The sequence below is a fragment of the Strix uralensis genome, chromosome 13 (genome assembly GCF_047716275.1).
Source record: "Strix uralensis isolate ZFMK-TIS-50842 chromosome 13, bStrUra1, whole genome shotgun sequence".
Lineage (NCBI taxonomy): Eukaryota > Metazoa > Chordata > Aves > Strigiformes > Strigidae > Strix > Strix uralensis.
In genome coordinates this window covers 12,525,218-12,551,992 of record NC_133984.1, presented here as the reverse complement: position 1 = coordinate 12,551,992, position 26,775 = coordinate 12,525,218, and the positions used below count along the sequence as shown (strand labels likewise).

The 26,775-nt window shown below is 48.6% G+C and overlaps 2 protein-coding genes across 3 annotated transcripts; both read left to right on the top strand.

Annotated features, from left to right (window-relative positions):
• The first annotated feature begins 160 nt into the window (after positions 1–160).
• Positions 161–15,442, top strand: LOC141949416 (uncharacterized). 2 transcript variants are annotated; one of them, XM_074882962.1, is made up of 6 exons: positions 161–6,139; positions 6,791–7,192; positions 8,709–8,810; positions 9,565–9,608; positions 10,660–10,864; positions 15,223–15,442. In XM_074882962.1, the coding sequence occupies exons 1-6, from the start codon at positions 5,878–5,880 to the stop codon at positions 15,234–15,236; spliced, it is 1,029 nt and encodes a 342-aa protein (XP_074739063.1). In that variant the 5' UTR covers positions 161–5,877; the 3' UTR covers positions 15,237–15,442. The 2 variants fall into 2 exon arrangements, with proteins under 2 accessions (XP_074739063.1, XP_074739062.1); XM_074882961.1 differs by lacking the exon at positions 15,223–15,442 and having other exon boundaries at positions 10,660–11,273.
• A 600-nt stretch (positions 15,443–16,042) lies between these two features.
• Positions 16,043–26,480, top strand: LOC141949112 (uncharacterized). The gene is made up of 12 exons (XM_074882346.1): positions 16,043–16,277; positions 17,130–17,214; positions 19,380–19,434; positions 21,379–21,723; positions 22,659–22,928; positions 23,455–23,571; positions 24,110–24,211; positions 24,541–24,663; positions 24,888–24,980; positions 25,285–25,377; positions 25,652–25,709; positions 26,319–26,480. The coding sequence occupies exons 3-12, from the start codon at positions 19,380–19,382 to the stop codon at positions 26,368–26,370; spliced, it is 1,308 nt and encodes a 435-aa protein (XP_074738447.1). The 5' UTR covers positions 16,043–16,277; positions 17,130–17,214; the 3' UTR covers positions 26,371–26,480.
• Positions 26,481–26,775: the final 295 nt, after the last annotated feature.

The window sequence follows — 26,775 nt, the reverse complement described above, 5'->3', positions numbered from 1 at the left end:
ACGTATTTCAAGCAATCATGAACTTGAAAATAAGTATCTATTACACATGCAAGGTGGAGTAAATGGGAGGAGCAGTAAACATGCATCTCCATGGACTTCTCATCGTTTGTTCTTTTGCTAGCCACACGATGGCAGAAGATGCAAGAAATAAATACTAAAAAGTCAACAAGTCCCATCCCTACATAGCTTTCTGGCTAGCTGTGGTGCTGGTTCTGTTTCTTCTGCTGTGCTATATCCCTTTCTTTTCAGAACCCCAGGAATTGCTGTTGAAAAGTTTCTATGACTATGGCTGTTTTCGAAGAGCTGCAGGATGTGATGTCCATCATGCCAAGGAAGGGTGGAGAGGGGAGTGGAGATGGGTGAGGGGACACATGGAGGGACTCTGGGAGTGCGGTGAAGGTAATTTGAGAGTGCAGAGAGAAAAATGGAGGTGACTGAAGGCATGTGAGGCAGGAAGGGAGCTAAGCACAAGCTGAGGGCAAACAGCTAATCTGATGGCACCCGCAGAGGAAAGGAGCAATGTGTGCCCTGGGGCTCTTGGCTCCCATCTATGTATGTCCCAGGGTCCCCAGCTGGGTCCCTTTTGCTACTGGGAACCACCTCTCCCTAACCTTGTGCACTCTGAATAAATTCCCCCACCCAATGTGCACCCTCAGTTGCCTCAACTTGCCCTCTGGTCCACTCCAGACTGCCCCATTTGCCCTCCAGTGCCCCCCTCCCACATCCCTCTATTTGGTGTCTTGTCTCCCCAGGATGTCCTTTCATCCCCTTGGGAGCACTCCCCTTCCTCATGGGTGTGCAGTACAGGCCATCATTTGGCTTTTGGTGCTCCTCAGAGTCCTTCAGTGAAACCGGAGCCCCCCCATTTTTCCTCCAGCATGTCCCAGAGCTTTCTGTTTTCCTCCCAGTGTGCTCCAGAGCCCCCTGCTCACCCCCAGGTCTTGGGATTGCTCTGCTTCATCTTTTGTTTCATCCCCCCTTTTACCTTTTGGTCCCTTCTGTTACCACTCTGTTGCAGCCAGGAGCCTTTCATTCCTCACAGGGCTTGTATAAAAAAAGAAATAAGCTCCTTTCAACACGGCAAAGAATAGTTTGATAAAAAGAGAGGCTACCAAAAAAGGAAACAGAACATATGTATCGTTCTTGCAACTGTTTGATCCATGCCTCCCTCAATTATAATCTACATGTAGTGATTAAAAGCCTTTTCTTATATTAAAAAAATGTTTAAATTCTGCACTTGCTGTACTGAAATTATTCTTAGCCAAGCTGAAAAGTATTTACATTTTTAGCTTTACTCCTCACTTCTTTTCTTTTTGACTACTGGAAAACATAGAAGCTATTTTAATAGGGTCCTTGGCTAAGTTAACTAAAAACATATTACCTAAAGTTAATAATTCATTTAAAACCTTAGTTCAAACCTGAACTGTCAGGATCAGAAAGACACAAACAGTTTTGCTACAGAAATGGAACAATATGAATTTACAGAGAAACAAGGTGGAAGCAAATTAATACGTGGCAAGTATCACAATTTTGAGGGAAAGTGGTGCAAGTGAATTTCCTCATGATTAACCTCAGAGATGTACAGGAAGGGTGGACTGCTGTGAAATATTAAATGTAACGTGCAGACCAGACAGCAAACCTTACAGTAACAAACTCTCCTGGAAATGCTTCCTTACACCTCCTGCTCTTCTTAAATTCTTAAATAATCCGCAGCAACACAGACATCTCTGTTTTAAGTTGACAGTTTTGAGCAGGGACATGTGAGTACTCCCTCTCCCATGTACCAACTGGTATCTGCTAATCTTACCCAGTGTCTCTTTTCTCCTCACCTTTTTCTGTTTGAGCTTCAAAGACCTCCTTAGTCATTAGTCAGAGAAATTACATGCTCACTGACAGATGTTGCTACCCTGCTGATGGGAAGTACCCTTTTCCAGTTCATTACTGTTCATTAACTGTAGTGTTGTAGCCTCGGGAATGTAATGGGAATAAATATATCAGATGAGGGAGGGAAGCAAATTATCAGCTAGTCCCCCTTTAATAACTTCAATAGATTTAATGAAATAAAGGGAAAACCTTAACAAACTCATGAGTCTGGTGATTATAGCCCCAGACCAAGATTTTCCAAGTGATTCATTGTTCTGCTGTTATTTCACACCAGCCCATCTACCAGATATGTACAATTGACTTGTGCTTAATTAATTCTTTGCAGCATCTCTAAAGGGTTTAGGACTGGGCACAGTAGCAGTGGGGCTGAAGGGGCTTGGGGAAACAGGGCTGGCAGAGCACTCTCTGCTCCACGCGGCTCCAGCTCCTCTGCCCTCCAGCCCAAAGAGGCAAAAAAGGGACAAAAAGGAGGGGTTTAATGTAAAAACAGCCACTAGGGTTCACCATAAAACCTGTTGCTCAAAAGCAATTTTGACTTCTCAGAACAGCCAAACCTCAAAATGTTTTACAGGCAGGGAATTTTATTATTTTACTGAAAAAAACTGAAGGCAAAAATGGCTTTGTGGTTCAGAAACTCCTGTTTGGCCCTGCTTGGGGCAGAGCAAACCATCCCCAGGGAAATACCAGCAGGGAACTGTAACTAAGAAGATTTTGATGAATTTAGGCTTGAAAACACTGGAAAGGAGGAAAGCAGAAGCTGTGAGAGGCAGCAAGAGGCAAAAGGCTGCTACTAAGCAGAAGAGAAAATGTGAAATAAAGAGAGAATAAAGATTCCCAGAAGTCAGAGTTACACTCTTAGAAAATATTGCATGTTTAAAGAAACAATCCCTGTCCAGCACCAGTTAAGGATACTTTTAAATATGCAGACTTAAGCCCTGGTGAAATGTAAGCAGAAGTTTCACTATCAACATTTGCTGAGTCAGACTTCAGTGTCAAAAAAGAGGAAAAAAAAAAAAAGACACAGAGCACAAGTAATCCGGCTGAACTCAGGAAAAAGAGCATTAACCTTTTCTCCTGCCTCAAAATCCTTCTGATAAAACATCGGTTATGGAGAAAACTGATTTTTCAGGGGAAAGCATCTGTCAAGCAGCACATCTGTTCTGATACCTCCAGAAAGCAGACAGAGGGGGGCGGGTGGTGTCACACACATTGCTGATTACCGCCTGCTCTCCGTCTGCAAGTGTTTATTCCATTTAGAGGTTTGCATTTTGCTGATGTGTGTATTAATGTAAAATATGGGAGTCATAGATGGTGACGCTTTATGTTCAGTGACATGCAAAAAGGGTCAAAACTATTCCCTGCGTAAGTTTAGGGAAGAAAGAAATCAGTATGTTTTGCATGACAAGATTATATATATCCAAGCCCTTGAGGACTTTAATTTAGCTCATCTGGACAAGCTCATGTGCTCCACAAGGATGAACTCTCGAAAGAGCCTGAAGCCACTCCAGGCACAGGGACAACCCCTGACAAGACTTTGCATCAGCAAGTTTGCAGCAAATCACCTGGATAAAGGATGCACATGAGCTTCTTCCTCCAGTTTAATCTTGATTTTCACAAGATTTTTATTTTATTTCTACGTCCTTTCCACATATTTGCAGCCATTGTGTGTATCTTTCTGGATATTGTAAACAAACACTTTTCCTTTAATGTAGCTCCAGGTGAAGAGGATTTGAAGGCAATTAGGTAATAAAAGGGCAGTCTTTTCCCATGAGTGTGTTGGTGAATTGTGGTCCATAAAATCAGCCTCAAAGCTTTCTCTAGGGAAGAGAAGCAAATGGGGTTGTGGTATTTTTCTGTGCACAAAATGAATGGAAAGTAAGTACTGTAGGAGCAAGGAAAGGTGTGTCTTTTTGTGAGTAGTAATAACTTGCTGGGCTCTCTGATATGTGTTAGGGTAGGGGATTTTCCACTCTTCCCAGAACATTTTTGAGGGAGAAACAAGGAGGAGATTGCTGTGTCCCGAAATTAAGTGATCCTCACTAGGAAAATGTACCATTATATCTCAAACATGCTGGCTGTGTCCAGTCTAAAAGTGAAGGGAAGGATCTTTACTCTTTTCAGCTTGTCTTCCCCAAAAACTGAGCATTTTTGGGTGATGTTCAAGTGTGTTGTACAGTGTGTTGTCTGGCACAGATGCTTGCTTGAGTTGGAGATGCCCTAGCATGGCTACAGAAATCACGTAAGTATTGCTAATCAGAAAGGGGAATGCGTTTGTCACGTAGACTAACGTGGCTGTCAAATGTTAATGAATACAAATAAATTCTTTGTGGGTGTAATTTTTCAGAGGATGTATAGTAAGAGATGAGAACATGCTGTGTCCCGGGGTGATGTGGATGAAGGTTATCTAGCAGCTGCTGCTACCATCAGTGATAAGCTGATTTCTTCCTATTGAAATATAAACTAATTATGGTGGAACAGTAATTTTTTTCTTTAGCTTGGGTATTTCTCAGCTATACTCAGATTAGACTTCAATTTCTTTACACTTGTAACTCTTTAAGGGTTTTGATTTGGATGCTTTAACTCTCTCAAAGAGGAAACTGTGACATTAGGAGTGCGGGTGCAGAGCCCCGTGCATGCACTTGCCTGCTGGGGGAAGGCAAGTCCTGCTTTGCTCTGCCCTTTTTGAGACGTGTCCTTAGAAGATAAGTTCATCCATAAAATGCCGCTGTTGGAAAACCATCAACCTGAGTCAAATAGTGCTTTTTTCTCTTCTTTCCCCCTAAGGCACAAGTCTGGAGATGCTGGTTGGTGTGTGCACAGGGTTGGAGGCTCCTCCTGACCAGAGGAGGAGGGAGTCTTACAGCAATTCCCCAAAATAACCTGGGAAAGACACATCTGTGGGATTTCTTAATGAGAAGCATTACCTGAGAGCACGTGACGCCAAATGCATGGCACTTCTGCTGTGAAAATGGACTGTTTGGACTGAAATGCTGCTACTGTTTTCCTGGTGTGTCTTGACTGACAGATGTGCCGTTCCCTATGGCAATGGGCTGGTGACGACATCTGTGGTCTGTAGAACCCTTTCAGTGGGTCCTTGCTTCCCCACCACCATCAAAAAAATTTCCTAAGAGCAATTTCAGGACACTTCAGAGAGAGAAGACAACTCCCATGCACTTCACCTGTTATGTACTGGCAGAGACAAGCTGTATGTATTTCATATTTGTAGCTGTAAAAGGGCCAGAAAAGGAAGAAGGGCTGAAAAAAGAAGTTCTTTCCCAGCCAGTGTAATACTGCATTTCTCCTTTATGGAGAAATTGTGCCCATCTGCTTAAATTCTGATTTTGGGGGGCAAAAGGAGAAGATCCTGAGTCCTGCCTGGTTTTGGACTGTATCCCTCTGACCTTCAGGGAGTGGGGTACCAGGTTGGTAACTCATCCCTGGACTTTGGTTGCCTTTTGGAAACCTTCAGCTTCTGTGTGCAGGGAGAATCCAATGGACCCATAGAGGTGTCAAGGGGCTGTTCTGCCTACCTTGTCCTGCTATCCCTGGAGCTGTGAGTCTACATCCTGAGAGAAGAAAATACCCAGTGATGGCTCCCAGCTCCTTCCTGTGGCCTGCGGAGGTTCATGACCAGCAGCTTGCATCCTCGTGGTCGTGACTTGGTCATGTCTCTGGGCCAGGAGACACAGGCACTTCCTCATGGTGCTGGTTGCTTGCCCCGTCTTGTTCTTCCCCAGTAAGTCCAGGAGGGTCTGAGTCACAGGGCTGTGGGACCAAAGGGTGCCTGAGCTGGGCCAGGAGAAGGTGTCCAGGATTGCTCTGTTTGGAGATGACCCTCTGCAGCACCTGTGACCTGTGGTTTGGGGTTTATTCCTGAGTGATGGGGGTGTGAAGGAGGCATCTTCAGCAGGGCTGTGGTAGCAAGAGACCTTTTCTCCTGTGCTTTCATGAAACCAAGAACTTAACCGGCACAGGAAGAAAGCCTGGGCTGACATGTTCGCAAATAAACCCTGCAGTGCGCAGGGGACTGAGGAAGAGTCACCGACTTCCTCCACTGCTGTGGCAACAGCTCAGAAATGCTCGCCGGCACCCTCAGTGCAGGGCCTGGGGGGTACAATCCTGTGCCCGATACAAGGTGACTGGCTGGCCAGAGCTCCCACTTCAGCTCCTGGGTCAGGGGCTGGCCCCTGGCACCCAGAAGAGATGTCCTCTAGCCGGCACCGCTGGAGTCTCGGCTCCCTCTTGCTTCTCCTCGGTGAGTCTGGGCTGAGCTGGGGTCCCGGGGGAACGGGGTGCACTGCCAGGATCAGCCCAGCGGAGGGGTGCCATGGAGGGTGATGCCGATGTGGCTCCTTGGGTGGGTGGCAGTGACAGCTCACCTGTGGCCCCAGGACTGTCGTACCCACAACAAGTGCCATCAGGGACCTGCGCTGGCATCAGTCCCAGGCAGGGTCATGGTGGCAGGGGCTGCTCCATCCACCCGTAGATGAAGAGCAGGAGGGACCTGAGCCTTTGTCTCCCACCTTCCTCTCGGGGCACAAGGAAAGGCACGGTGTGCTGAAGTGCCAAGGGACAAATAACGCTGAGGGTGTTGGATGTTTGGAGCCCATCTCCAGGGCTGCTGCCGTGGCTTACAGGCAGGCTCAGCCCACACAGCTCCCTGCAAGCCCTGGAGAGGCAGAGCCCTTCACTGCCAGACCTTGGGTACCCTGTAAATTCACCCCCCCAAAAAATATGATTGCAGCAGCTGCATGTTGCTGAGAACCAACTCCTGTGCGTGGAGCTGCAGCAGACAGGGTGGTGGGGTGAGGTGTGCTGCAGACGGGCTGTGCTTGAAGAAGGGAAGGGGCCGCGGGTCCAGCCCCTGCTCTCTCTCCACTGATCTGCCTCTTCCCCTTTCCTCCAGGGAGAAACCTGGCTGTCCTCGTCAAAATCCATCAGGATTCAATCAACAGCACTGTGGGTCAGTCTGTGCTCCTGCCCATCTCCTACAGATTTAACAGTACCCCTCACTTCCCGGTGTCAATTCGCTGGATGTTCGGCAACAGCCTGGACGTACTCATCACCTGCACAGTGCTGAACTGCTCCCTGGGTGCCGGGGGGGCTCCCAGCAGCTGCATTGCAAAACATTTCCCCCATCGCACATACCAGAGACGTGCTGAGTTCTTCCCTGACAATGGGTCCCTGCTGCTGCAGCACCTGCAGCTCAACGACAGCGGGGTTTACAGTGTCAGGTTCAGACCACCTTACCAAACCTGGCGTGTCACCCTGACCGTGCACCAGCAACGTTTCACCCCTGAGCATCCAGGTGAGTGTAAGTGTGAGTGTGCTGAGCACAGACATCTCCTGCCCTGCCCTGGCCACGCGTGCAGGAAGAAGCAGGCGCTGGCAGAGTGTTTGTACCTACTCTTGAAGGGATGAGCTTCTGTAGTGAAGAGAGGATTTCCAGGGATGTCTTATATGGTGCTCTAGGTCTTTTCTTATGACAGGAAACCCATCCTGTCCTGCACTGCCAGCTTCATCACAGTATAAGGGCTTCCTGTGCTGCTGGTTGTCTCTACATGAGAAATGCTCTTTTGCCAGCCTTGTGTTTACCCGATGTACGTGGCTACAGATGAGAGAGGACTAAGAAACCTAAGCACAGGGTTTGGATCCTGTACTGGACTAAATCCAGTATTCACTGGGGAGAATAGAGTGCTCGGGGATAAATCTGTGGCCACGTGGGCTAAGAAAAATATACAAAATGAATGCTATTCATGTCTGTGCAAGTTGCATATATCGTGTGGCAGTCAGGTAAGCTGGCAGCCTCAGTCTCTTTGGCTGGACAGGATCCTTCTTTAACCTGCTTGAGTCTTGCATGTTTAGTCACCCTGCCACACAGTCCTGACGATGTGCCTCACGCCCATCTGTCTTCCTGTGTTTGTCTCTTGCTGTTCCCTGGCCTGGTTTATCACTATCTGCAGTAAACACAGGGGTTTTGAAGACCTAACTTTGCATTCAGTAAATTCCCAATTCCTTCCCTGTGTTTTGCCTCCTCTGCTGGATCTCTACCATCGCTCAAGGCATGAAACAGCATGGTTCTTTCATACAAATGACTCTTCCACAACTCTGCTGCCAGCTATGTACAAAATACATGAAATAATCTCCATGGTAGTATCTGGCATGGCTCAGTACAAATAGTTGTGCGTAGCACCTGAACGTCTGTGCCTTCTGTGCTAGGAGCAAGTTCTGTATCCCCTCCAGCTGTGCCGTGAGACATGCATATGACTCATGCTCTCTTCTAGGTAGAAATATCTCTGAGAATATTTTCTGGGCTGACATAAAAATTTCAGCCTCTGGCCAGCATGGGGTGATGCTGTCAGCCGTCTTCCCAGCAGTGTGGAGAGGGAACCCTCCTGCACAGCCTCTGCACTTCCACATGGCTTTGGAGGAAGATGCCCATCACAAACCCCAGGGACCCGTTATGGTCCTGCTTGGCTCCCCACTGAGCACCCTCAGGTCCCAGTTCCAGCATCCCCAAGGGCTTTGGTGTCAGGGTCACAGCCACTCCCATGGCACCGTGCGTGCAGCCCATAGGGTGCACACAATGCAGGCAGATGTGCAGGCAGTCGGGGCATGAAAGGAAACTCAGTAATACTTGAGCTGCAGATGTGGCTAGGCTTTTTGCAATGCAGTATTTCCTTTGACCTGTGGGTCTGTAGTGCTGCTCTCCAATCCCAAGGAGAGTGCTGTAATCAGCAGGAATGCTCTAGAAAATGTGGTGAAACCACTGCAATTACTTGTTTAGAAAACATTTGCACCACCTGTTTTCTTTCAAACATCAGACACCATGGAGCAAGACCACATCCGTTACTCTGTAATTGGAGTTTGTTCTTCAGTCTCCCTCCTTCTGCTGCTCCTGCTCTTCTGCTGCATATGGCATCGGGGTGAGTGGATCTGCTCCTGTTTTTTATCCCTCTAGGTTGCATCCTCCAGCTTGCCCAGGCATATTCTTGGGTGTTAAAGGTAGCGGAGGGCTCAGAAGTTGCCTGGGTTCTGCTCTTCACACAAAAATTATTCCTTCTGTAAGATCACCTCTCAAAATGTGCCACCTCCTTTCAGTTATAAGAGTTGCTGAATGCATTTCAAGTTCGTAATGCAGCTTAAGGAAGCAGAAGCACAGCACTGGTCCGTTGCAGTGGTTTTCTGGAGAACTCATACCTTCTGGTGCTGAGACCAGAATCAAGATACTGCAGCATAGCTAGTCTGTAAAAAAGGTATAATTCCATGGACTCTGAAATGCATTCTCTAAGTGTGGCTATGTAGTCACATACATACAGTGTAGTACAACTATTCTCTTGTAGTTACTTTAAAACTCCAACTGGGGAGAATACCTTAGGGTGTTTCCACTTAAAAATAAGCCTACAAGGTGCATATCTCCACAGCTTCCATCACTGATGTCTTCAAAACTTTCATCCCTGAGGATGACTTTGTCAGGAAACAAATTAATTTCTTTCCAAGGGGGAGATCTTGCTTGCACACAGAGAAAGTAGCTACAGAAATCTCCATTTTAAAGGCAAAATCCACATCACCCCCGTGGTGAAAGTGCCAATAGAGTAATCCTGGTTCTCCAGCGCTAGGAGAGAGGAGGGTGTAGATCATCAGTGTGTCTGCCAGATAATAAAACTCTCTTTTCCCTAGGTGCAGCTCAGCAGCAGAAGAGGAGAATCATCAAACAACAGCAGGTACAGGGGAAAAATCTGAAACCCCTTGGGCACAGGCAGCTGGGTAACTGCTGACCGCTGGCTTGAATAAGATATGCTGAGCTGCAAGAATCATGTGCTGGATATAAAATTAGGAAGTTAATTCATTACAGTAAGGGAAGTCTGCACACTCCCCCTCCACCTCCCTCCCTGTCAGATCCCAAACCAACATGAACCTTACCTTCATGGCTCAGAAGCCCTGGGACAGCTTTGGCCAGCAGCAGCAAGGAAAATGCAGAACGGTTAAATGCAGAGAAATGTGCAGATAATCATCCCTCCCTGCTTCCTAATCTCATGAATTTATATTAAAGCACTTTTCAGGGATCAGTGTGGATGATCTAGGGGCTCATCTCACACAGAGTTTTACCTGTGAAAAATAAATAAAGCAGAGAGAAAGAGGCAAAGAAACCAAAGAAGGAGACATGAGAGCAAGATGGCTTAAGTAATTTCTGTGCCTACCACCTAGTGCTGAGGAAGGTGACTCCGTGGGGGTGGCAGGTGTCCCAGAAGTACTGGAGTACTCCAGAGAGCATGTAGAGCATGTCTTGCAGATCCTACTAGCCTACACTTGTTTCCACACAGAGAGGTTTGTGATATTTTTTTTTTTTTTTTTTTTTTCTTCCCTGTGAAAATAGCCAAGGTTGAGGGTAGGCTCCCCACCCTGTGCTCTCTGGTCTGGAAACCACAACAAAACTTCAGCAAAGGTTTTCATCCCTGTTTCCAGTGTCTGTCAAGCTCTCCCATCTGCTCTCCAGGCTGTGTCTGGTTTGTGTCTGGTTTGTCTGATTTGGGCAAAGTAGATGTCACCCTCCAGTGTACCTGGTGGGCTGAGCCAGTTTTGCATCTATGGGGTGGGAGAGCTGGGACTAATGTTCCCCCATAGCTATCGTGGGTAAAGCCATCTGGGATTTATGTAGCTTCTGCCTCTGTCAAATCCTTGTTGTCTACAGTCAGTAGCTCTGGACCGTTCCTGATCCCAACACAGCCTCTGGAGAAGGCTCTCATCTTCGGTGTTTTCTTTGTACTTCTCTAGGTCTCAAGTGTGGAGGAGTCCCACACGGAAAGCACTCTGGCAAGGGATGTGGCAACCATTTATGCCAGAATTGGAGACAGCTTTGAACAGCCACAGCTGAGACTGACATCAGAGGTCATGTACACATACATAGCTTCTCCTGGTCCACCAGGACTGGACACTGGTTTGACTGTGGGAGCTGCCTCAAGCGGGAGTTTTGCAGAAGGTAGTCATGCCTCAAAGTAAAGAGGATGTTTTTGCCACTGATGTTGTCTCTGCTGATGCTGCACCCTTGGTGCTCCCCCTCCAGCAGCTCTGCACACTGAGCCTAGGCTGTTAAGGATTTGGAGCAACAGAGTACAGAAATGCATTAGTTTGCCTCAAACCGCAGCCTCTCTTGAATTTGAGGGATGAACTGATTTTAGTTTCTCCTTGAGACTTCCTGAGAGTACACAGACACCTGGTTTAAGAGAAAGATGCCTAAGGCAAAGGCAAATCAACAGTTTGTCCATGGGAAGCTTGCTTCCATAGACTCACCTTAATTTGAGGGGTAATGGAGAGCATTAAATGTATTTTAATTGTGTTTCCTAGGTTCACTACCAATAGTCTTGTCATATTAAAAGAATATATGAAGATTCTTTGGCCTGAAAAGTTGTCCTTACTTTTATAAGTACGCCAAGTAATTGTTGAGTAGACTTTTTCTACAATGAAATTTGCTTGACCTCAGGATCCCAGAGCAACAGGATCCTCTGTTATTTTGAAATGGTCCTTTGAAGAAGCACAAGGAGATGGGTCTTTCTGTACACTGGATTTCCTGGCACGTAATGTCATTTCCTCAAAACTGTATGCATGGGTGGAAGAAAGCTAAGCTGTGTAATCCTAGTTTAAAATTAAAAGGCCATGTCTCCCCCAGCAGCACCAGCATTTTCAGGCATCTTTAAAATGCAGTGAGGGCATCAATCAATTTTTTTTCCCTTTGGGTTTCACAGAAAGCCAGGTAGTATGTACCAAAACATGGGGCCTCATCACTAATATTAAATGGATGCTATGAAAAGATGAGATCCCTTAGCATCTCCCAATCACAGCCTCTGTTGCCACATGCAGTGATGCCAGGTTGTGGGGCAAGACTCCCTTGGTCAGAGCATGGAAACTGCTGCTGCTTTTCTCCCTTTTTGGGTGTTTCTCTGTTGGCTGGGATGATGTTCAAAAGGGATGATGCTAAATACTATGTTCAAAGCACCAAGCACAAGGAGTCTGCTCCCACGTGTGCTGCCCTCTTCCCTCCAGGCAGGAAGGAAAGAGCACCCAACACCTCCAACAGCACTGGAGGCTGTCTCCCACCTGCTGTTAGTAAGGGAAGAAACCTTTTTCTGGAGAGAGACATGCAGTGGCACACACAGTTTTCACTTTCTTCTTAACTGCATCTCCAGCTGAGTGTCCTCCAGCCCTTCTCCTGGCACCAGGTGGAAGACCTGCCTTGTGGCCTGGCCGGTCCGCTCTTGGAAAGCCCTACCAGCATTTGTGAGGGCAGAGCTTTGCTTCAGAAAATAGAAGCATTTTCATGGTTCAGTGAAGCCACAAAAGCTGAACGGTTGCATCAGGTAAAGACAGATCTACTGCTGTGGTTAATGTGAGACCTTAAGTAGAAAGTACTAAAAAAGTAAAGAAGCAGCAAATAAATGTACAGGAAATATGGTTTTCACTCTTCAGGCTAAAGCACGTATGGTCACTGCCTTACGAACAGTCCTCTCTGCAGAGCTGGGGGTCTGTCTCTGCCCCACTGCTGAAGGACTTCAGAAACACCATCGCTGGGAAGCATGGAAGGGTGAGGGAAGACTGCTCAGGACATGCATCTAGTCCTCAACACCTGCCAACAGCCACAGGAGCCCACTGAAGGGATCAGCAGAATAACCTCTTGGTCTCCCCCTGTGGCTGGTAAACCACAAAATAATCTCAGGATTGGAACAAAATGAAGACCTAGAACTCAATTCATGTATCCATTAATCACCCAGAAACACAACCACCCCATTAGGAGCATCCGTGTTTTCCAGAGCAGCCTCTCCCTCCTGGAGAAACCTCTGGGGTGACAAGCCCATGGGCCATGCTACAGAGACACCCCAGGCTGAGCCACTGCTTCCCAGAAGATAATACCAAGAGGTAGGAGCAAGCCCTGACCCTCTGCAGATCTATGGGTCTGCAGTTAGCTGCAGCTCTTAGATGTTGCAGGGCATGCACGGACCATCTTGTGTCTCCTCTACCCTTGCATTGTCCTCTTGTGCTTTGCACAGTGGTAGCTGGGTGGTACCTCCGGTTGTCTCATACCATGTGGTGCCAAATGCCTGCAGAGGGAGAGGAAAACTCATCACCTTGAAGCTGCCATGCTGTGAGCTGCAGGTTTGTTTTAGATGTCTGTAGTATGGACTTGGACTTCATGGGGAATTAAATCCTCCCAGTGGGACTCCGGTCTCAGTGTTACACCAGGAGCTGTGGCACCTCCACAAAGTGGGCTGGTCTCAGTTCAAATGTTTTCCTGAGCTACAGAAATGAGGTAAGCTTAGGCTGTCTTCCCTAACAGTCTGAGTTCAGCTAAGGGAAACTTTTGACAATTCATGTGTGGCTGGCAAGCTGCTTGGGAGTTTAAAAATGGGATTTGGGTTAAGCAACCAGCTAGGTGATAGCTGGAATGAAATTATACTTTGGCAATGAGCACAAAGACAGATCTCTCCCTAATTATGCCTGAGATAGGCTGAAAACAGAAGAAAGTGAAGTTTTGCAAGAGCTTACAGAGTTTTGGTTTATCCTTTTGCTTTTTGGTAAGGTTGGGAGGTAGAGAGGAAGAGGAACCAAGTATGAGTATGACACAGACCAACTGCTGTGGCTCTGTGCAAAAATGCGTAGGTATGTGATGGGCCAGAGAGATAAAGGAGCACAGTCTGGGAGATTACCCTGCTGCCAAGCAGTTGTGCCAAACTGACAGGTCAATTTAGTATGAATTTTATTTTGGACTTGGAAAACAGAGCTATCTAGCAAAATCCGCTTGATGGGCTGATGTGTTTCTGTATATGAAATGCTTGTGGTACCGGCTTAACTCTGAACAGGATGCTGGTGCACGGCCTGGTCAGTCGTAGCATGAAGGCGTAAAGTCATTCTTGTGTCTTCTACATAGCCTCATTCTCATTAGAGCCACTTCTGTGAACCACCCTTTTCCTAGGTGTGAAATCTGTCATCTCTTTAGGTTTATTCCCCATCAATAACTAGCACCAGCTTTTGAAAGACACGTCTCTGGGGCTGGAGTCATTGGCATGGAGGGTGCAGAGTGCTGCCCTGGCAGGAAGGAGCCATGTGGCGGGGCTGGTCCCCCTCTGGCCACGTGAGCTGAGGGTGTCAAGGAGAGGAAGGTGGCAGACAGGTCTCAGTGTTCAAGTTTGGCAGTGTTCAAGGCCAGGTTGGACAGGGCTTTGAGCATCCTGGTCTAGTGGAAGGTGTCCCTGCCCATGGCAGGGGGGTTGGAACTAGGTGATCTTTAAGGTTCCTTCCACCCCAAACCATTCTGTGTTTCTATGGTTCTGTGATTTGCCAACTGCGTCAACCAGGAAAAATGAGTTCTTCTATTACATGCCTGCTCTGGAGCTCCCAGGCTTTGGTATATTCACTTTAGCCCATGCATCCCTGCCATCAACTCTTCCCATCGGACAGCTGAGCTGGGGAGCAGTAGATCTGTGCACCTCCAGAGAGAGACAAGTGTCTGCTGGTGGCTGACAAGATGCCGCATTAACATTAATTACATGAAGTTTTGTGCTGATGAGGCTTGCCTAGACCTACCCTTGATGCTGACCGATATGCTAACGGAATGCATTTGTGGCATCTTGCTGTTGAAACTCTGCATGTTTTTGGGAGACTGCGAGTTTAGCCTGGGGGAGGAGAAAGCAGGCCCTGCGCTTGCCTCACACAGCTGAGTGGCTGTGAAGTCCTTGCAGCAAGCCCACAGCTCTTCTTGCAGCTCCGGAGGCTGAGCACCCAGGGGGTTGCAGCCACCGTCTCACCTCTGCAGAAGGGAGAGCACACTGCATTCAAAACGGAGAGGAAAAGGCAAAAATTAATGGACGGGGGAAAAAGTGAGAGGAAACAAAGCTGGCCACATTTGCTCCATGATGCTTTTCACACTTCCCTGTTTCTACCTTCTCCTCTCCACCTCTTTGCTCACCCTGAGCTCCCACCACAGAAGGCATTTAGTCTTCACCTATGCTGTGTCTCCCGTCCCTGTCTCTAACCCACACTGCAGCCTTACTGGCTGCCTCTGTCTTTTCATTTCCTTCTCTGAGCAGCTTCTTCGCAGGGTTCTGTCACCCAGGCCCTTCTCATTTTGTTCTTTGAAGCTCTTAAAGGTCAGTGTGGCTTTCCTTGTGGCTGCAAATGGCTCAGTGCTTGCAGACCTTGGCCGCTCGCTGGCTGCATCTCAGAGCAAGCTTCTTCCCACTGGATACGTGTAGCCTCATATTTTAAAGACTTCAAGTGGCACACTGGTCCTCTCAACAGCCTTGCTGCTCATCATAATTTATTCATCCATGTTTAAATCCATCCCAGGTCCATGTGGCTGAATATCATCCTTCAAGACTGCTGCTGAATGGATGGAGGATATGGCCAACACACCCACTGACCTGTTCACCTTGCTTTTTACCAGTAAGACCGGCCTACAGCAATCCAACAGCCTGGAGAAAGTCCACAGCAAGGAGGACTCCCTCAATGGGAGAGGATCAGGTTAGGTAGCACTTAAGCAAACTGGACATGCCAATGGGCCCTGAGACGATGCACCCATGAGTCCTGAGGGAGCTGGCTAATAGCATTGCGAGACCACTCTTGATTATCTTTGAAAGGCTGTGGTGACAGGGAAAGGTTTCTGAAGACTGGAGCAGAGCTCCTATCCTCAGAAAAGGGGAAGAAGGAGGACCCAGGGAACTACAGGGCAGTCAGCTGCATCTCAACCCCTGGACAGGTGATGGAGCAGCTAATCCTGGGAGCCATTTCCCAGCACATGAAGGACAAGAAAGTGATCAGGATTCAGCATGGATTTATGAATGAAAAATCCTCTGTAACCAACCTGATAATTTCTGCAATGAGGTAACTGGTTTGGTGGACAAGCAGAGAGCAGTGGATGTTGTCTACCTTGACTTTAGTAAGGTTTTTGATACCATTTCCCATAAGATCTTTATAGAGAAGCTGATGAAGTGCAAGTTTGATAAGTGGATTTATCAGTTTCATGAGTTGAACACTGGGTGAACAACCAGACACAGACACAGTCCTGGGCAACCTGCCCAGCAGGGGCTTGGACTAGTTCATCTCCAGAGGCACCTGCCAACCTCAGCTATTCTGTTGTTCTGGGATTTGGCCCCACTACTTATTTAGAGGAAAAAAGCGTCACAGTTGTCCCTTGTAGAGAGGTTGCTCAGAGCCTACGGGATGCCTATCATGGCTACCTGAGTTGATTTAAAGTGATGAACACAGCACAGTCAAGATTACACTTGTCTGCCAAGGCTTCAAGCCGCACCTCTTTGCTTGTGAGCAGGCTGGAAGAGCTCACTGTGCCCTGGTTTCCCAGAGCTGGGTCTCCAGACAACACCTCCTTCACTGGGACTGATCAGGTGAGTCTGACTCGTTTTTACTGATTGTTATTTTCTCTCATTGAATCCTAGGTGGAGAATTTCAGGAACCCCCCCATATGCAAAGCTCTGTGCAGATGCCTCCACTGAGCACCCACATGAATATAGGTGATGGCCAGGAGCACACTGGCCACAGCAAAGCTCTCTCCTTGCTCGGACTTTCCCAGCATGCTACTGTCCAGATCAGTAGTTTTGTGGGCAGGACTCATGAATCTTTCCCCATTACCCTTGACTGCAGTGGGACAGGCGGTTTGTATCCTCCAGCCTGGGGACCACAGAAGTGGGTGAGCAGCCATCAGCTGCTCCATGTACATGCTTGCTACATCCTGGGCTTGGTCCTGCTGGGGATGGAGGGGTCTCTGACCACTGCCTGCAACAGGGACACTGACGTTGACCAGAAAATGTAATTTACTTTTCCATCCACACGTTTCTGATTTCTAGCTGAGACCGACAACCATCCCTTCATGACTTTGGGGTTGCAGCAGTGTGAGAGTGGGAAGAGAGAAGGACCTGGGGTTGTGCTTTCAGACAGTCTGTGGCATGAGTTTCATATCTGCTGATGGTTGCCAGCTCTTCTTATCTCTCTCAAACCACAATAAGCTGCACTGGCCTGAAGCAGTGGGTGTGCAAACTCTTCCTCACAGTCAATATTTACAGGTTTGTTCTGCTGTATTTGCTGTTTGGTATCTCCCAGCCCCTCAAAAGGTGCAGGGTGCAACAGAAGTGCCAGAAAAGTTTTTAAAATACTTGTGAAAGGAGTTAAGGACTAGCAGAAACCTGCCTTGTTTTTTCATTTATTTTATCTAAGATTGAGTGGAGAATATGTTTTTAAAGTTTCATTCCAGAAACCTGGAAGGATTAATGTTGCCAGAGTGGCCTGACTGACAAAAATTACACTTTGGAGCAGTTAAATGAAGAGGTGAGTATGGATGATGGGGATGTGGTGAAGGCATTGGGTGGGCAACACTCATCTACAGCAGCTCATCCTTCCTGCAAGCAAATGAAGTATCTGCCTGAAGAATGAAAGCTTCATCCTTCAGTGTCTTTCTGAAGACACTTTCAGATGAATGGTTACTCCAAATGTTGCTGGTGCATGTTGATGCATCCACTGCAGCTACCAAGGGCTATCCAAGAAATGTGCTGCTCCAGCAAGGGAATGTCCCTGGGGAAAGGACAGAGCTGTCATTCCTTTTCACAAATTGCATTTTCCTGCTCATGTCTTGCGCCCGTGCCTTTGCACTGCTTTGACTTGCTTTTAGCTTCTCACCTGAACTGCATGCAGAATGCAGCAGCCCTTTGCTGTGATGACAAAATGCCAATGGATGTGTGATGTGACCCCACAAATACCCAGCTCTGCACTGAGGAACCAAATGGATAGGAACAGAGAACCTGCACTCTGCTGGGCACGGGGAGAAAGAGAAGTTAAATTAAAAATGAAGATGCACAGGTGGCCACAAAACAACAGGAAAGGTAGAATCTGATCGGGAGCAGTCTCCCCTTTAACAAAAAATTAAAAAAAAAAAAGTTTTGTTTCGCATGCAGTTTGTACTGAGCTAGTTGTAAGCTCCACTTGTCTTAAAGGTCATTGTCCTTCCTGTATGAATATGTCTGTCCTGCCCCCTGGGGCTGCACGTAAATGATGCAGTCGCTGCCTAGGCTCTGGCCTAAGGCTAAGCAGTCTGTCCGGGATACAGGAAACTACTGAAATCTGCAGACATGACAGATTACAGCGTGAGGAGCATCAAAACTCAAAGTTGGTGTGCGAGGTGTGGCTGGGTTTCACAGTGGCCGAGGTGGGAAAATGGGAAACAACCGAACTCCTCAGATAGATAACTGTGGGGAGCACTGGGGACCTCTTGGGGAGAAGGCTTGCAAAGCCAATATTGTCTAGATAAAACGACATTGGCAATACCAGCTAAAGCTGAGATTGCCTAGGTAATGATGTCAGCAATGCTAAATTTGGGGATGATGTAGCAAAATGAGTACCAAGGGGGGAAAAGTAATTACAGCATCCATCTTGCTCTGGTTTTGGTGGTCTGTGGGAGTTAGATGGGGCCAGCCATGATCAGCAGGGCAAAAAAGCTTTCCCCAATGCTCTGGGGCAGAGCTCAAACCTTCCCAAGTCTCTGATCCCTCTCGTCTTCAGTCTAGAGCATGAAGCTTGGTCCCCAAGTGCTCCTCTGATCCCAGGAGTGTCTCTCCCTTGAACTGAAAATCCCTTTGCAGAAAGCTTGTGGGATATGGATGATCCCAGCCCATGTCTGCCTTGGTGGAGAAAAAAGCTGCTTGCAGTGGGACAAGTGTTTCAGAGCCTGCCTGAGCCCCTGGCCACCTGTTAGAAACAGGCTGGAGGATGAGTTCAACCTCTGCTCTGCTCAGGGAGCTGGGGTCCTCTCCCAGGGACAGGATGGGAGATGACTGATCTCTAAGAAAGGGATGGGGATGGATCTTCTGGCCTCAGGGCATGGAAATGACCTGGGGCATCCCATGTAATTTATATTGCTGCAAGAACTGAAATAGAAAACCCCTCCTAGAAGCAGGGTCAGGCGAGTTATTCTCTCTTATTTGGCCTGGCAATCAAGCTCAGCATTTCTTGCAATGGGGCCACTTCTGGGGTGCACTGCAGCTCTGCCCATCTGCCCCTGTGGGGCGGCAGTACAGCCCCTCGGGGACACCCTCTGCCCTACCCCAGCAGAAAGGGCCAGCCGGGGTCTGAGCCCCAGGAGCCACTGCTCCTGGCCACGGTGCAGGCAGCAATCAGGCAGCTCTGCCTTCCCGTGCTGCCCGCTCGCGGCGTCGGGGAGCGGCCAGCATCTGAGAGCGCGGGGGCGAGAGTGGGAGCAGCCTCCTGGAAAGGGTCCCCGTCAGAGGGGCAGGAGAGGAGGTGGCAAGGAGGGAGAGGAACAATCAGCAGGAAAACAGTGAGGCTGGAGCCAGCCCAGACTGCGAGTGAGCATCAGAAATCCTTAAGACTGCAAAAACTCCTCACACGGTACAGCCTGACCTGTCATTCTCGTTACAGCGTGGACTTTTAAGGGGCTATTTTAAAAGCATGGCAATTCTTGAGCCGTTTTTCCTTAACAGATGCTGATGTGCCATCCTGTGGAGCTGTTGGGGACCAGCTGGGTGCTCCTTGCAGGTAAATAATTTGTCCCCAGGCTGGGTGAGGTGCCAGTGCCGTCCAGTGGGTTCCGGGCCAGATCCTCGCCTGTTGCAAACCCACAGAGAGCCCGAGGCTTCAGCGGAGCTTTGCAAATGTGCACGGGGATCTCTGATGTATATAAGTTAGACTTTTCAGATGGGGAAAAATGCTTAACCTGGAAGGGAAAGGTGTCTCTGCTTTGCTGTCCACAGACAGAGGAGGTAGAAGCACTGAAAGAGCTAGGCACAGTGCCAAGGCTACATGTCTACTGCAGATAGATTTACACTGGGGCTGATATATGTAATAACACAAAATTTATTGCAGTTACACTCATGTGAGCAATCTCACTGTGGTCCTTATATATGCCCTGACTGCCTTGAAGCATGAATGTACAAAGATTTTCAGGGTGAGCACCTAAAATAGAAGGGAAACCCATTACAATCTACCCAGATTTTCAGATGCTGTGGTGTTAGTGAGCTCTGGCTGGGTGTCTGTAGAATGAGCTTTGTATATTGCAGTTGGGAAAAGATGCCTGAGATGAAGTATTTTCTCTTACCTTCTGCTAGTGGTAAAGCCTGTTCTGTATAAATAGTTTTCTCTTAGAGCAAGGTGATTTTCAGTCATAAGACTATTTCTCCTCACTCCTCACTTTCTCTTACAGTTTGGGGAGCATGAAGGCACATAAATAGAAATCGGTAGCTGTTTCTCAAGGTTATGAGAGTGAGAAATGAAAATCATCAGACGAGCTTGATTTACTAGGATTGTTACGCCTATTTTCTTTCCCACCCGTGCTGCAAAATTACCAAGAGAAATCACCGGTCAGAGCATAAGGGACAATTTTCAGGATTGTTTGCTGAGACAGCAGGCAGCAGTGTAAATACAGGCAAACATTTGCTTATCGGGGCAGGAACCGAGACACAGTGGAGAGAGAAGATCAAACACAGCCTGTGCAGCTGTGGGGTCTGCATTGGGAGCAGCCAGATGCCCGAGGCCTGAGCATCCCTGCCCCTCGCTGCAGGCAGACGGGCCTTAGGGGCTGCCCGTGCTGGAAATGTGTTTTCATGACGTCTCTCTTGTTGGGAAGCATGGCTGCGGTTGCTCGGTGGTGGGTCTCTGGGGACAGGCTGGGATCGCTGCCGCCAGTCCCCGTCTCCACAAGTCTCAGACCTGACACTCCTATGCAAGGGCTAGGCTGACAGCTTTGGTGAGGAAATGAGGACCTTTAGCAGAAGTCCGAGCACCTCCTTCTGAGCAGCCTCTTAGGAATTCTAGGATTGCCACTGCCTGGGTAGATAAATATCCTTTCTTTCATTTCCTCTGCCTAGGGCTGGCTCCTTGCTTTAAACCCTTTAACCTTACCTTTTTTTTTTTTTTTTTTAAATTAAAGTATCCACTTTACAAGATAGGACTGCAGTAGTGATTTCTGCCTGGCTTTCCTAGAAAGCTCTTTCATTTTCTTGGGGCTGACAGCTGTGACCTACTCACAGCAGTTCCTCTTGAAGCCCAAGTCACGACAAGCCCAGAAATTGCCATGTGTTTTGGGGACACATTTGCATCCTGCTCTGCTGGGAGTGTGTGGATACTTTCAGTTCCAAACAAGAATTGGGAATAAGTCATGGAAATCAGGTCAGGATTAGAAAGTCCCTTCTGGGCATAGACTGGGACAAAATGCCCCCCAAATACAAATAAAACTCAAGTAGAAAAAGCTCACAGCCCTGAAGCCAGGTATCTCCAAGCACCCTGCGTTGTATTTAGGCACCTCTATCAGCTCTAGCTGGGATGTCTCCCTGCCTGGCAGCATGACAGGCGATGGCCATGGCTTTGTAAGAGGCTGTGGCCAAGCGGTCCAGGTACCATGGTGTGTGTCCTTGGCACAGGGGGTACCAAAGCCTCTCCTAAGCTACGCTGACTTGCTCCATCTTCCCTTCCCCTGCCACCCAGGGCTCCTGGTGCCTTTGCAACATCCTGCCGAAGCAGCAGGACCCATCGAGAGAAAATCCACCGCTGTGGGATCCTCAGTGCTGCTTCCCGGGCCAGATAATGTCACACACATCTTTTCCATGCAGTGGGAGTTCCTCAATGGCACCCACTCCTGCACCATCCTGCAGTACTACAGAGGGTCTCACAACCCCACCATCCACGCTCCCTACACAGGAAGAGCCATTTTCCATCCATCCAATGGATCTCTCTTGCTGGAGGACATCCAGGAAAGTGACAGTGGCATCTACAAAGTGACTGTCAACGTGGGAAACAGGGAGAGCCTGAAAATCCTGCTGGAAGTCCTCAGTAAGTGGTGGGCATGGGAAGGAGGAGCGGGGCGATGGATGCAAGCAGAGCAGTGGTGTTATTTGACCGTATATGGACCAGCAGCCAGCCAAAGGGGTTTGGAGAAGGGATTTGAGCTAAGTCTAATGGGCCAATCATGAGTTTGCTTGAACCTGCCATGCATGGAGACATCACCAGGGAGACTTTGGGAAGAGCTTCCCAATCTGTCCAGTGGAGAAGATCTGGTGGTGCTGCCTAAGGAGACCTTCTAGGGTGCCTGGCTGTGACGCAGGGCTGGGCTCCATCCTGGAAAGGCAATTTCCTCCCTTGTTTTCCTCTCTCAGTGAAGGGATGCTGTGTATCTGCTGGCACCTGCGGAGTGTGTCTCCAGCACTTTTACAAGGGAGATCAGGCAGGGCCAATAGAGTTAAGCCCAGCAGAGTGGGGTTTATGGAGAAGTCACGAAAAAAATTTCCCCCTCAGACCATACTGACTGTTTGCAATTTGCATGTGCCAGTTGCTGTTGCAGAGGTAAGAGCACACTTCAAATAACACAGAAGCTCCTCCTCAATATCACTCTCCACAATTCCCTTAATTTGCTTTGGCATTATCCTTCCTCTGCTATAATAATGTTGCTGTCATAATGCTACCACAGCCCTTCACCACCCATTTCTCCTTTCCACCACACATAAATCTGAACGGGATCTGCATCCTTTTCCTCTTTTTTCTCATCTCCTGTATTTACCCAAATGCAATAAAAGCAATGAATCAGCTAGAAAAAAGAAGCCCAAACCCAGAAAGCATAGCAGCCCTGTCCTGCACAGGGATTTCCAAGGAAAAGGCACCCGCGATTGCACCATTGCAGACTCCAAGATGCTGCAGTCACGGTTGCAGCCCAGATCCCCATCACAGGTGCTCCAGGTCATGTCTGAGAGAAGTTTCTGTCCCCTTTCCAGAGCCCGTGTCTCGCCCTCAGCTCTGGAGCAGCGCTCTCGTGGCCCAGGCCACTGGTGAGGTGCTCTGTGACGTGGCAGAGGGCAAGGTGGACGCCATCACCTGGAAGAAAGATGGGCAGCCTCTTCCCCCGGACAGAGATTTCCACCTCTCTGACAGCCTCAGCATTTTGTATCTGAGGCCGGCGAAGAAATCGGACTGTGGGTCCTACTCCTGCAATGCCAGCAATGGGATAAGCTGGCAGGAAACCTCCCTGAATGTCACTGTTGCAGGTGATGTCTGCAGGGGTTTTCACCTCCCACCATTCTTCCTGCTCTCCACCCTTCCCCGGGGATCCCTGGATGGTTTCATCCCATCCTTCTGCCTCCATCCCCCAAGGTCTGGCTGTCTTCTCATGAGGTTGTGGCCCACGTGCTGTTGACAGAACCTCCCCATTGTAGGATGATCAGCAGCAGTTCCCAGCCTCTGATCCCACCAAGGCACAGTCCTTGGCAGGATGGGTGGCAGGCGATTGGCTGTTCCTTCTTGAATAAGGTCCCAAGTGATGGCCCTTGGCCAAGGTGATGGTGAGCAGGACATGGGCAGGGGGGTGGTGAATGGGAAGCCTGTGAGCAGCACATGTCCCGGGTTGGACATTTCATGGACCACAGCCTGCAGTAGAAAGCACTGATTTGGACACCAGCTGGCAAATAAATTGAATCTGTCATGGTGATGAAGGAGCCCCATGGCCCACCAGAGACACCCATGCTGGTCCTGCCAGTGGCCTGACTTCTAGCTCCTCAGGTTTTTTCTTTCCAGGTCTCTCCCCTCCTTTGCAGGATGTGCTGAGGATTGCGGTGGTTGCTGTGGTCTTTGCTGCTGTCTCGGGATGCGGATTAATAATCCCTGTCTGCCAGTCTGAAAAACTAAGAATAAGTGAGTCTGCAGCTGGGGGGCAGCCGAACCCTTATTTCCCTTGTCTGGTGGGGGAGAACGAAGAACATTCCTGTGGGAGGAGCTAGTGATCAGCTACTTCCCTTTCCAGCTGTCTAAACATCTGTCTTCATGTCATCTGTCAGGTTTTTATGAGAGTAGAGAAACTTTCCATCACAAATTTTTTTAATGGCGAAATCTGTTTTCAAGCTAGGTTAGATCCTGGTGCTTCCCAAACATTTTTGTTCTAGAGAGCTGAGGTGATTGACTGACACTTTTATAGAGAAAAATGTTTCTCAGAAGTATTTTTTTTATGACAAGGCTCCATTTTTAAGAGAATATGTTTAATAATACGCTGTATTGGGGGGCACAGAGCCCCTTCCAGCTACCCACACTAAAGAGCGGGTCAAACCCTGACCAGCAATACCCCACACCATGCTGGGTGAGGACAGGCTGTGTCCCACCCTGAGGAAGGTGTGGGGGCTGGCGCAGGCTGGCGTGGGGTTCACAGCAGTCACCCCACGCTGCTCTGGGTGTCTAGGGGGAGAGCTGTGGAGATGGCTCAGCGCCTACACCTGCGGGCTGGTGTGCATCGCCTCCATCCTGGCCGCCACTGCTGGGATCCTCTGGATGCGAGAGGAAGGTAGGAGGTGGCTGTGAGGTGGTTTGGTGTGCGGGGCGGTGCTGTGCAGACCCCACTCCTTTCCCCTGTGCAGGGTGCAGCACAGAAAAGCAATCCTTGCTGTGCAAACCATATGAGGTGAAGACCTCGTGGGAGACGTAGAGTCTCAGGGGGGTCAGAGAGGAAGGCAAGCAGGCCCTCCATCCCTTGATCATTTTAATTGCCCTTCTACAATTAACTCTGGAAAGGGCTCTGGGTGGGAAAGGACTATCATGGAGGGTTACAAAATTATGAAGGTGGTAGACAAATGCAAGAGCTGGTACTCTGCCTTGTCCTGGTTTTTTTTTCAGGCCCTTCTATTGCAATCATATTGCCAGAGATCGCCCTTACCTATGTGATCGTGGTAACCTTCCTGGTCTCCGCCACCGTGACCTTCTGGCCTACAAAGCTCCTCCAACTGAAAAGCAAAACAGGTGAGCTGTTTTACCAAGGGTGGTGAGGAGGGAGATAAAACTGGTTCACGGGGGGTTTATTTTGCCGAAAATCTCATCCTTAACTTTTTAAAATGAAAACGTTATTTCTACTTCTGTGATAACTCAGGCTGGTGGATTCCACACCAGACCATGGGTGAGGACAGACCCTTGTCTGCATCTAACTACACATGTTAACATCACTTTGTCATTTTTCCCTCGGCCAGCACAGCACACAATGGGCTACGCTGCTCCCGGAGGAGTGGTTTCAGTGGTGCTGACGATCAGCTTCCTTATAAAGAACATCCACCTTCGCCACGGTGAGAGGGGATGCTCCAGGGACCACCCCAAGGATTTGTCACACTGAGGCTAAAACTTCTCCATGATATGTAAACCTGATATCCTTTCAACTCAGTCATTTGGAGTCAGACCTTCCCCCCCAAAAAATCCAACAAATTGGGGTTTTCAGGGAAGTGAAATCTTTGCAAAAGCAAAACTAGTTTTCACACACACCCCTTTATTTTTTCTTGTGTGCATGTTTTCATGGTGTCAATTTGCCTTTCTTCTTTTTCTCCTTCTGCTTTGAATGGCGTTTTGTGCTGACACCTGGTTGTTTGACCACAGAAGAAGGATGCACAGAGTTCGTGGATGTGACCACCCTCACAGTCAGCACGGCAGCCGTGTCAGCCCTCCCACTCCTTGCCATCTTCCTCTGCTGTAAGTCTCCCTGCTCCTTCATTTCTCTGCCCCTCCGAGTCCATTATATTTAGTGAGCTGGTGAGCTCTGTCCCCACGTGATCAAGCAGCCATGTGAATTATTTAGAAATTATTTGTTTGCCTCTTGTGAAGACCCCAAGACCTCTTCACTGACCGTTTCCCTGTCCCGGTGAGCCCCAGTCACCATCCCCCAAGTACAATATCCCGTACTGTGCATTCGATGCCTCTCAAATGCTTTCTCCTGATGCCTGGGAACAGACTTGTCCTTTCGCAGATCACACGACTCAGGGGTGGCTGAAGGAACATGACTCCAGCTGGGCGGACAAGGAGAGGTAGATGCACTATTGACTTTTTCTGTGTAAATTCATACCATCTTGAAGGGAAAAGAGTGGGATATGGAAACTATCCCATGCCTTGTTTTAAGCCCTAGACCCCAAGAAAGATGTGGTCCAGTGCTGTGCTCCCAGCTCCTGCTTTCACCCTGGGTTTAGTGGGTAGCTCTGGGGGAGGCCCCCATCCAACAAAGTGCTTGAGTGCGTGCTCAAATCTCCCCACAAATCTCTCCCTCATGGCTTCAGCCTGAAGCCTTTAAGCCTTCATTTCTACTGGTTTCAGCCCAGCACTTTGGATGTCAGCCATGCCATGTGGGTGCATTTGGGTTTAGCTAGCCTGTGTGCCGTGCCAGAAAGCCCCTGGGGCATCGCAACCTCATGGGCCTCAGCCGGTTTCTCTTTGCCTCAGTGAAAACCACCTGGAGTTACAGAGGAATAAGTATTGCACCCATAGCTACTTGTATGGTCTTCATGTGTCTTTGGGACCAGGCAAGGAGAGAAGCCACCACAGCCTTCACCTCTGCCTGGCACATGGGCAGGGCTGGACAGGCACACCAGAGCTCCCAGCCCCAGTGATGCTCAGCATGTCCCACCACCTCTTCCTTCCAGGTCCACTGAAATGGCTCAGCTCAGCAGCAAGGATGCCGTTTCTACCTGTTAGATGTCAGTTGGGGTGTTTCTCACTTGGCTGAGTCAACCCAATCCTTCTCCCAGGTTTAACGGGTTCAGGGCTCTCGGTTTCAGTGGGTTTGATCCTCCGCAATACCTGTAATAAATGACCATGAAATGAACTAATTTCTGACTTTTTTCTTTTTAACACAGAACTGGGGTAGGCCAGATGCACATTTTTCTCTTTCTCTCTCTTTAAAACCAGGCCCTAAACTAGAGAAGCGCCTTTACAAATAGTTGCAAGAGTCTTTCTCACTAGTTTATTGCAATAATGAGGTCACATCTTTTTTTAAACATATGTGGGTAACCAAATGCGCCCACCCCACCCTTTCCCGCTGCCATGCTTGACTTCTCACTCCCCAGTGCAGATGATTTCAGGGCACGTTTTGGGGGTGGG